The following is a 10,891-nucleotide window of genomic DNA, read 5'->3' as shown; positions in this document are numbered from 1 at the left end:
GGCTTTTAGCAAAGCTCAAAAAGAAAAACCGAGAGAGATGAGTTATTGTTATTACAACGTGACTTCACTATTATTTAACAACTCTTTTTATGGGGTTCTTTTATTTAGGGTTAAGTACATTGTCAGAATAAGTGAGAAATGAATTTAACTTCTGTTAGACAGCCATATGCCATACATTTTTGCATACATTCACAGTAAATATGTATTCAGTATGATAGCTGTCTAACAGAAGTTAAATCCATTTCTCACTTATTCTGACAATGTACTTAACCCCAAATAAAAGAACCCAATAAAAAGAGTTGTTAAATAATAGTGAAGTCACGTTGTAATAACAATAACTCATCTTTCTCGAGTTTTCTTTTTGAGCTTTGCTAAAAGCCACTGTGTCAAGTGTCCATCTTGTGTTGCCGTCCGGAGTTGTCCAATATGGCGGACCATCTCGCACATGCGCAGTACCGATCGGGCAGGGGGACGGATCGGGTAGTGACAGCGAGGAAATGAAAAATAAGAGAAGTGAGAAGGGCCCCCTGATTTATCACAGGTTGGCAGCATGGATATATAATAAGAACTGGATACAGCGTGGGAGGCGGGGCCTCATTCATTCCTATGAGAGTTTCTCAATGGCATAACAAAATGGCCCAACTTTTGAGAGAGCGAAACATCACAGATTACCCGGCATGCCTGAGAAGTACCCGTATGTGCACTCATATTACTCATATACTCATTCTTTTATTGTTGATAATCATTCCTCCAGTGTTTATGTAGTGGGTGATATGAATGCTGACATATCAGACAAAAGGTCCTTGTTTGCTAAGCATATGCTACAGTTTTGTGATGATAACAATCTTATATTATCAAGCCAAATACTTCTGCCTACAGATAGCTATTCATATATAAGCGAGGCCTGGCATACAACTTCATGGCTTGACCATTGCATAAGCACCGCTAATGCCCATGACATTGTAAGATCAATTGAGATTGTGTATGAGGCATCAATGTCAGATCACATTCCTTTTATAATGTCACTAGATTGTGATAGTCTCCCTGAGATGTCTCAGGAGGCTAAACATGCCTGTACCACTAAAGTGGACTGGTCCAAGCTCACAAATGAGGATAGGCTATTGTACTATGGGAGAACTGATGTCCTATTAAGTGATGTATATCTACCCAAAGTGGCAACTCTGTGTGTTGATGTGGGTTGTAATGAAAGCTCTCACCGTGAAGACCTCTGTAACATGTATGATTGTATTGTGGGAGCTGTATGGGAGGCCAGTATACCGTGCTGTACCTACTCTAGGAAGAGACACAACGTCAAGCCAGGGTGGAATACACATGTGGCTGATCAATACGCTGAAGCCAAGAATGCTTTTGGGGCCTGGGTCCAGGCAGGAAGGCTCAGAGAGGGGCCTGTCCTGGATCTCAAAAAGCGTACACATGCTAGATATAAATATGCAGTTCGTTATGTCAACAAACACACAGAAACATTGAGAGCGGACTCGATGGCTGAAAAGCTCCTTCATAATGATGTGACTGGCTTCTGGAAGGAGGTGAGAGCTCTGAACAGGGCCAGTACGTCATTACCGTGTACCATAGAGGGAGTATCTGGAGCCGATAACATAGCTGAGATGTGGAGGCAACATTACTCTACTATACTTAATTGTGTTAAAAGTGACCCCTACAAAGTTGGTAGTGTTGTGAAAAGTGACACAGTGGGAATCACAGCTAAAGAGGTTTATCGAGCAATTGAACAGCTAGCTGATAACAAAGCATGCGGCTCTGACCGAATCACTGCAGAGCACCTTAAACTGGCAAGCCCGAAGGTTGCAGTTCTTCTTGCCATTTGTTTTACCGGCCTCATGACTCATGGTATGTTGCCAGACTCCATGTTGACGGTTACCTTGGTCCCTGTCATTAAGGACAAAGCGGGCAAGGTAGGGAGCTTGGATAACTATAGACCAATTGCTCTGGCCAGTGTGTTATCCAAAGTCCTGGAAAGAATTTTGTTGGATAGACTATGTTCTTATTTATGTACCCCAGATAACCAGTTTGGCTTCAAGGCTAAGCATGGTACTGAGCTATGCATCTATGCTTTGAAGGAAATGGTAGAAACATATAGAAGACAGAATTCCACTGTTCTGATTGGTTTCATTGATGCCTCGAAGGCTTTTGACCGAGTTAACCATCATAAACTGTTTTTAAAATTGAGACAAAGAGGTGTGCCTAACAGTATAATTAGGATCCTGGCTTATTGGTATGCCAACCAGAGCATGCGGATCAAATGGGGGAATGCAGTCTCGGCGCCATTTGGTGTTGGTAATGGAGTCCGCCAGGGGGGGCTCCTCTCACCGAGCCTTTTTAATATCTATATGAATGATCTATCAGATGATTTAAGTGTCCGTAAAACAGGGTGTGTGATTGGTAATGTGATTGTAAACCATCTTATGTATGCCGATGATCTGGCAATTGTTTCTCCTAGCAGTGCTGGTTTTCAACAGTTGCTAAATGTTTGTTCTGATTACGGAGTCAAATTTGACGTTAAATACAATGCTAAGAAGAGCGCTGTAATGATCTGTAGAGCAACAGGGGATAAGAACCTTTGTTTTCCAACATTCTATCTGTCAGGACAGATGCTGTCTGTTTGCTGTAACACGAAGTATCTGGGACACATCATCACAGATGAAATGGCTGATGATGATGACATGTATAGACAGCGGCGTGTCTTATATATACAAGCCAACATGTTGGCTAGAAAATTCTCTTGGTGTTCAGATAAGGTTAAGGTGAACCTCTTTAGAGCGTATTGCACTCCTCTCTATACTGCCCCCTTGTGGGTCAAGTATAAGAAGGCGAGCCTCCGGAAGCTCCAGGTTGCATATAATGACTGTTTGCGTATACTGCTTAGAAAACCAAGGTGGTGCAGTGCAAGTGAAATGTTCTGTAATGCACGAGTCAACACGTTCCATGCTCTTTTGAGAGGTCTGATGTACAAATTCATCTGTCGATTGAATGTTTCTCATAACTCTGTCATTATGCTGCTTTCAAATCCGTGTCTCAGTGCTGTACGATACCAGTCACCTCTGTGGAAACATTGGTATGGCTGCCTTTTTTTAGTTTGTATTTGAGTGTTGTATGTTTTGTAATAATGGACCAAGAGTCTCTTTAAATAAAGATGATGATGATGATGATGATAGAGCATGCGCAACTTTAACCACGCCGCCCAAAAGGCTCGTTCACATTAAGCACGTGAATTTGCGTACACGTAACAGCACCGCACGTTTATGACAGCATGGTACTGGATTTATATTAACGAGGCAGCACGCAGCAGTTAGCAGCTAGCGGCTAGCTAGTAAATTATGCTAAATTACACATCAGTCGTTATGTACTTTTATATTACGCTGACATCAGGATCTAGTGATATCCAAGCAACAGAGCTTCATTTAGCATGATACTTGTGTGGGTTGTACTTGAAACCACTTGGTAATACATACAAATGTATATGTTGAAGCCTGTTATGATCAATTGTGAGTTAAAACTTTATCTAAAAAGTAAAGCTGATGATGGATTACTGTGGTGGAGTTAAAATAACAATAGCCTATTTCTTTTTGAAATGTGATGGAGTAAAAGGATAGTAACTGTGATTATTGATGTTAAGTAGCGCACAAGTAACTAAAACAATTGCAAGTGCAATAAGAAGCTACAGGAACGTTAATCTACGTCGGTAATATTAACTTTATTTAATACAACATTTACGGTACAAGATTTACATCATACAGCCCATGTAGTATAATATTTTACAAATGATGAATTACAGCAAACATGTGCAATATATCCATTATTACAGCTCCGTGGGCTGGCAGTAAGGCGATATGGTCCGTTGTTATTGTGCATCCATGGCTTAAGAGATAAACTCATGGGCCCTTTCTCATTTCATCAAATCCCCCTCCTCGACTCCTCGTTCCTCCGGTAGTGACCCGGAAATGAATTTTAGCGCGCCATGTTGAAGGACATCTCATTTCTCTAAATGCACTTCGAGGACCGAGCGTCGAGGAGGCTCTCTGGAGGAGCTATAACCGAGGATACACTGATGGGTCCTCCACGGTCCTCCACGGCTCCTTCGTGGATGCATTTCCGGCAACAGAGATGTTTCAAAGAGTCGTGACGCACGGCCGGACTTATCTCAGCCAATGACAGCTCTGCATGCATCCCCTGGATATTATTTTATTAACTGCTTTCATCCCGACGCGATGTTTACAGTGAGAACAGCTGTGAGGTCCGTGCAGAAAGCAGAGCAGTGTGTACAGTGATGTACCTGAACGCGTTCAATGAACGATCGTTCATGAACGCGTTCATATTTTGGGCGACCGTGAACTGAACGTACTGTATTTCCGCTAGATGAACGTAATTGAGAACGCGTTCATTCTCAGCGCTGTATAACGGCGTTCAAAAGTGCGTTCATTCTCAGCACTGTATTATAACGGCGTTCAAAAGTGTACCAGATTTCATATGCCTTTCAGCCGAAAACCCAGTTAAAACACACCGTAAACAGGCTTCAAAATAATGCGGAAAACCACCCAATCTGGCAACAGCAAGCTGCCTGTGACGCGTACGCGCCTGTCACCCCTGGCTGTCGCACTAAAATATAAATATACTAAATATATCAGACTCCTCACAACAAACAATGTGGAACCGCGGAACCGGCGAGCATTGAATGAATGAATGAATTCATTAGTATGGACGAAGCCAGAGCAGCTGCAGCAGCACTCGCTCAGAGTGAGACTCTACGGCAGGGGTGGGGAACCTCCGGCCTGCGGGCCGTATACGGCCCGCGAGACAATTTGGTACGGCCCTCGAGGTAATTTATAAACACACGCAAAAAATAAAAAAATTAAAGAAATCTAGACCGCAAAAAAATTAAACAAGCGAGTGCCTGTTTTTCCTGGCCAAGGTCAGGGTCCTTGAACACAACACGAGCCTAACGTGTCATCACGTGGTATATGTCTCGACTGACAGGGGTGCAGTTCTGACGGAGAGCACCAGAACGCCACTCCAGCACTTCAGAAATTGCAGTACCGATAAGTCCATACACATGCCGCAGTTTCTGCGTGTCTGTGTCTTTAGTTGAAAGCCCAGTGGCGATCTGCTCATCTGTCATACTGATCAGACAGTCAATAACTGTGTTGTTATCATTAGCATCTGGTTAGCTAGCTATGCTAACGAATATAAGAAGCTTTGTCTACAACCAGTGAGGTAAAGGCACATCTTTATATGATCATTATAGTTATAAAAAAAACAAGAGAATAAAGTAAACAGGTATAAAATACTATATGACAGTTATTAATAAAGAAGAATACAGTTTCAAAGGGGAGTGATTTGTCAAATATCCATAAATTAAAAGAAAATCTGCTTACAGTTGTGTTTGGGTGTTGAGAGATGTGTCCATAGATCTCCTAATGTTGCTCTCATAGTGCAAACAATCTTGCCAGGGGAGCATGCCCCCCGGACCCCCCTAGAGGAGGTTAGGTCCCCCCCACTTAAATCATGTTCACATGGATAGGATACTAAATACATTTGCACACATCTTGTGTCCATCTCTTTCTGTTTTGGTGGTCATGCCACACCGTGCACGTGCATGCATACGCGAGTCATGGTGAGATATCTGGATTAAGAGGTTGCTTTTTCTTTGCACAGAATGAAATGAATGAGCTGTGATTTTAGTTTTTTTAAGCAGAGGTCAATAACTTGTACGGCCCTCTGAGGATATTGTAAATATTGAAATGGCCCATTAACATCGTACAGGAGACAAATAATAGCTCGCAGCAACGTATTGAAAAAATAACTATGAACTATAAATTAGTTCATTTTTGAAACCATGAACTTTAGTTCAACATTTTGAATTATGAACTATGAACTGAACTAGTTCATTTTAAAATGTGTGAACTTTGAACTGAACTAGTTCATGTAGAAAGTGAACTTTCCCAACACTGAGTGTGTATAATATATATCACTCAGTATAACAGGCCTACTCTCTTTATTTGCTTTAGTTTAGTAGATATCTACAAACAAAGAGTCTATATTTTTCTAAAACCATTTAGTGCTTCACAATAAAATACACAACGGCTGTAGCCTGTTTTAGGAGCTGTAGGTGCGTGTGTGTGTGTTACAGTGTGTGCGTAGATGCAGTGGACAGACAGGTCTCAGTTGGTTTGGTGTCCTCTGCTTACTTTTAATACTTGTAAATAAAACTTTTGGCCCGTAATTTATTTTCCTCATTGTAGCGACCAGAGAGGGGGGGGGGATATATCCAGTCTCTGATAGTGTTACGTTATTATGAGAGTGCTCTGTTTGATTCTGAAATTGTATATATTTATATAAATATTGTGGTGACCACCTATTTAACCACTGGGACATAATTCAAACTTGGAACTACAGTTGCGGTTATTGTTCCCACACGGACATGTTATGGGTTACCTATAAATAGTGTGTGCCCTCTTGGCTCTCTCTCTTGTCGACCCGGGCTGCGACCCGACAACATGTCCTTTGCAGCTTGTGAATAAATTACTATTCTTGCACCTTCCTTACACCGCCTCTGACTCCATATCTCTCGGCACTACACTGGTGACCCTGACAAGTCTCGAGAAGTTTCCGGGACGGACCCGAACACGGCAAAAGGAACTCAAGTTTCTTTCTCGAAATGCCGGGGATGTTTTGGAATCGTCCGTGGCTGCCACCGGCACGCGGACTGAGGCTCGGTGCACGCCCCGCTGGGACGTTGCTCGCCATTCCCGCATCAGCCTTCCATCCAACAGGGGGTCGATGCACGACCTGCTGGGTCGACCAGCAACCCGATTGCTACCTCGTGGGCTTGTTTCTTCGGGGCGTGCGGCTGCACGTCCTGGCTGCGCTAGCTGACGACGACTAGCGGCTAACCACGAGGGGCTAATAACGGCTAGCAGCTACAGACGGCTAATAACGACAGCTAACGGCTAACAGCTAACGAGAACTAGCAGCTACCGACGGCTAACAACGACAGCTAACAGCTAACAACGGCTAACAGCTAACGACAACTATCAGCGGCAGCTAACGGCTAGCAACGACAGCTAACGGCTAACGACGGCTAGCAGCTAACGGATAACAACGATGACTGACGGCTAACAGCGGCAGCTAACGGCTAGCAACTAACGACGTGTTGACATCTGACTGTTAACAATTTTTTTTCCGGTGCCGGAGAGGAGGTTCGACCAGCCGGTTGACCTCATGTGGACACTCTCATCCGGGTTGCTCTCCTGCTTCCCGGAGATACCTCGACACCTGCCGAGGACTTCGTGCCCGCCGCCGTTGCACGTCTGCCTGCGGCCGGGTTGCGCTCCTTCCTCCCAGGGGGACTGCTCCTCTCTTCCGGGGATACCTCGACGCCTGCCGAGGACTTCATGCCTGCCGCCGTTGTGCCCTCTTTCCTGCTGGGTTCTCCGCAACACCTAGTGCGGCCCCCTTACGACGGCCCGCCCCCGGTGTGGGTGCCCTCGCCCTCGTTAGGGCCCCTGCCCTCTCCTGCGGCCCCCTTTCGTGGCCCGGTCCTCACCTGCGGCCCCACCCTCCTCGGCCCTTGTGGTGCATCCTCCACGGACGTGGGGATATATTTTGTTGCCATGTTTGAATTCTGGGGGGGGCTTGTGTGGTGACCACCTATTTAACCACTGGGACATAATTCAAACTTGGAACTACAGTTGCGGTTATTGTTCCCACACGGACATGTTATGGGTTACCTATAAATAGTGTGTGTCCCTCTTGGCTCTCTCTCTTGTCGACCCGGGCTGCGACCCGACAACATGTCCTTTGCAGCTTGTGAATAAATTACTATTCTTGCACCTTCCTTACACCGCCTCTGACTTCATATCTCTCGGCACTACAATATATACATATGTGTGTGTGCGTGTCCGCATCTGTAGCCTGTTATTGTCTCATTATACCGCACTGTGAATGAATCAAAGTAAATATATAAGTGGTCATGAACACATCTGTCCATCAGACAGAGGGCTGCTGTGCCTCCTGTCATCATTAATGGACGTCTCTTTAAAATGACCGCTCAGAGGAGAGGAGTTCTCATTTCTCTAACCGCCTGCTGCTTCCCCTCCTCTCTCCTCGGTTCCTCCGCTCGCATCTCCTGTGGGCGGGACTAAGTCTCGAGGATAGGAGTCGAGGAGGGAGTTAGAGAAATGAGAAAGGGCCTAAGTGTTTTTATTTATTTATTAAAATTATAACTACAATCCGAAAAAACAGGGGAAGCCTGGCTTCCCTTGGCCTCCAGAAGAAAACGCCACTACTCGTGGACGATTAGTATATGGCATTTTCCACAAATGCGGGACATATAACTACATTTTTACAATTAAACAATTCGGCTACCAAACATTTCCTGCCTGCAAAATCCTCCGGAACCATTGCACCTGTTTTCCGACGGATGCTTTTCTGTGTCGCACAAAACATTGCCCACACCGGTCCTGTTTCCGGTAGAGCGGCAGAAATGACTTGGAGCTCGTTTAGCTTTAGCTGTACTGATGTTGTATGGTCTTTTCTGGCTTTATGTTTCCTTGTCGCTTTTTGTGCTCACAAAATCTCAGCATTCTTGCCGAGAAAATGGGACACAGGCCGTCTTTACTTGTTATTTCAGGACCTTATTCGATACGGAAAAACAAAACAAACTCTCAAACGAGACAACCGGCTGCGTGCGTTTGACGTCCCTAAAAGGTAACAGTCATTTAGGAAACAAGTTGATATAATGCCTTTTAACTTGTATGCATCATAGATTCAATTGTTGTGTATTTTATATTGAGTAGATTTGTATTTCCATTGTTTTCAATTCATAATGTCAAATGTGTAGATTTAAAAACAGAATAATCTTGAGTTATTATTATTTTCAGGTGGTTTTCGCATTTCTATGCCATCTCTGTTGGCTGGAACGGTCTTCTTCTGGCCATCTACCTAAACTTTATATATCACCATCAGTCATTCCCATCATGGCTGACTGGACTATTAGACATTTTGACAGGTGTACCCAGCACCGACAGTCAAGGTAGACTCTCTTTTTTAAAGTTCGTGTTTTCCTGTTTGATTCATAGTGTTAATCATACTGTCTTCAGTCCCACAGCTGTCCACTGTGCTGGTGCAGCTGCTGCTCTGCGTCCACTCCCTGAGGAGGCTGCTGGAGTGCCTGTTCGTCAGTGTTTTCTCTGATGGAGCCTTACATTTAGTGCAGTATGTGTTTGGTGTGTGCTATTACATCGTACTTGGGCTGACGGTGCTCTGCTCGGATCACCTGGGAAAAGGTGAAACTTAAATCAGAGCCCTCTACATCTGCTATTCACTGATACTGCTATGTGGTATTTTAGTGGATTAGTTTATAGGGCACAACCTATGGGCACAACACAACCACTGAGCAAGAGTTTGCTATAGCTAAACATAACAACAACAAGTGTATTGTCAACTAATTAACCGAATGATGATATTGATGTTTGTGATGTTCTTTTTTAGGGTCTGGATCCCTCCTCTCTCAGCTGGACTGGTTTCATGTGGCTGGAAGTGTACTTTTCATTTGGGCCTCTCTGATGCAACATCAGTCCATAGTCCTGCTGGCGGGGCTTCGCACTGGAAAGTCAGGTATGCTTGTGCAACTGCCTTTTGAGCCTTAAACAACAAATGATGTATATTTTTCTACTGAAGTTTTCCTAATCTACCAAAAATTATTAGATTGTGTTAGCAATGTTGCTACCTTAAAGCCAACCACTGTTTATTTTCTTCAGAAATGTATGCTAAAACAAAATATATTGCAAAGACCAACAGTGTTTTTAAATAAGGAAACTGTGAACACTATATGCATATTGTCAAAATGTGAATCGGGTACACGGGGACTGACGTATTTGTTTGTTGTCTTTTGGGGTGTATTTCAGGAACGGTGGAGACGCTGGCTCACAGACTGCCAGAGGGAGGCTGGTTCGAGCTGGTGTCTTGCCCGCATTACTTGGCTGAGCTGTTGATCTACGTCTCTCTGAGCTTGATCTTTGGAGGCCTGTCTCTTACCTGGTGGCTTGTCGTCCTTTATGTGCTCTTCAATCAAGCACTGGCAGCACAGCTTTGTCATGAACATTATATTAGCAAATATGATTCATACCCAAAGCATAGAAAAGCATTTATACCTTTCGTGCTGTGAAGACTTATCATTGGTGTGATCTTTCTTGCTTTCCTTTTCTGGGAATTGTTAAGTCCTATAGAAATATCGGAGACATTGAGACACTGAAGGTGTGGGAGTGAAACTCACCTCCCTCTCAGCATTGACTGACAATGTGCTCTCTCAAGCTGCTCATAGCCAACACGATAACAATGAAGGAAGTTGACAGGAGCTGTCAAGTGTGAATGTGAGACATGGTACTGCTGCAGAAACATTTTCCACAGATACAGTCCCTCCAGTTGAACTGTTTCACCGAGACTGATGTGATTACAAATGTCACAAATCACCTTTATTACAAGACTGTCTTTTTACATGATACCCATTGTTATCTTAAACATATTGCAAAGTCATTGATTTATGTAAATGAACCTGAACTGGTTATGATGATGACTGTAATTGTAAATGTGTACATAGCCTATGCATTTTTTATTTAAATATGTTTATTAAAATAATCACTACAGATTATTCAGACTTGTAAAGGTGTCAACGTTTCTTGTACCCAGTGAAACACAAGTGTCATAATCAACTTTATTAGCGATGTAGGCGAAGTGAACACTTACAAAGATTTGATTCTGGTTTTAGCTGCTCTTGATGTAAATGTACAGAATATAAGCATACAGTTGAAATAAGGACAACAAAGGTACAACTGAAACATTTAAAAACGTTGTACAG

At 43.5% G+C, this 10,891-nt stretch overlaps 1 protein-coding gene across 1 annotated transcript; it reads left to right on the top strand.

Annotated features, from left to right (window-relative positions):
- Positions 1-8,465: 8,465 nt before the first annotated feature.
- srd5a3 (steroid 5 alpha-reductase 3) lies at positions 8,466-10,688 on the top strand. The gene is made up of 5 exons (XM_034081429.2): positions 8,466-8,742; positions 8,916-9,067; positions 9,135-9,320; positions 9,526-9,651; positions 9,942-10,688. The coding sequence occupies exons 1-5, from the start codon at positions 8,519-8,521 to the stop codon at positions 10,199-10,201; spliced, it is 948 nt and encodes a 315-aa protein (XP_033937320.2). The 5' UTR covers positions 8,466-8,518; the 3' UTR covers positions 10,202-10,688.
- The last annotated feature ends 203 nt before the right edge of the window (positions 10,689-10,891 follow it).

This window comes from Pseudochaenichthys georgianus, chromosome 4, assembly GCF_902827115.2.
Source record: "Pseudochaenichthys georgianus chromosome 4, fPseGeo1.2, whole genome shotgun sequence".
NCBI classification, from domain to species: domain Eukaryota; kingdom Metazoa; phylum Chordata; class Actinopteri; order Perciformes; family Channichthyidae; genus Pseudochaenichthys; species Pseudochaenichthys georgianus.
The sequence above is the reverse complement of the archived record's forward strand: the minus strand, read 5'-3'. Positions and strand labels throughout refer to the sequence as shown.

Coding starts and splice junctions, on each gene's coding strand:
- srd5a3 (XM_034081429.2), top strand. CDS start 8,519: ATGACTTGGAGCTCGTTTAGCTTTAGCTGTACTGATGTTGTATGGTCT. Junction 8,743..8,915: donor GCGTTTGACGTCCCTAAAAG/GTAACAGTCATT, acceptor TATTATTTTCAG/GTGGTTTTCGCATTTCTATG. Junction 9,652..9,941: donor GCTTCGCACTGGAAAGTCAG/GTATGCTTGTGC, acceptor GGTGTATTTCAG/GAACGGTGGAGACGCTGGCT.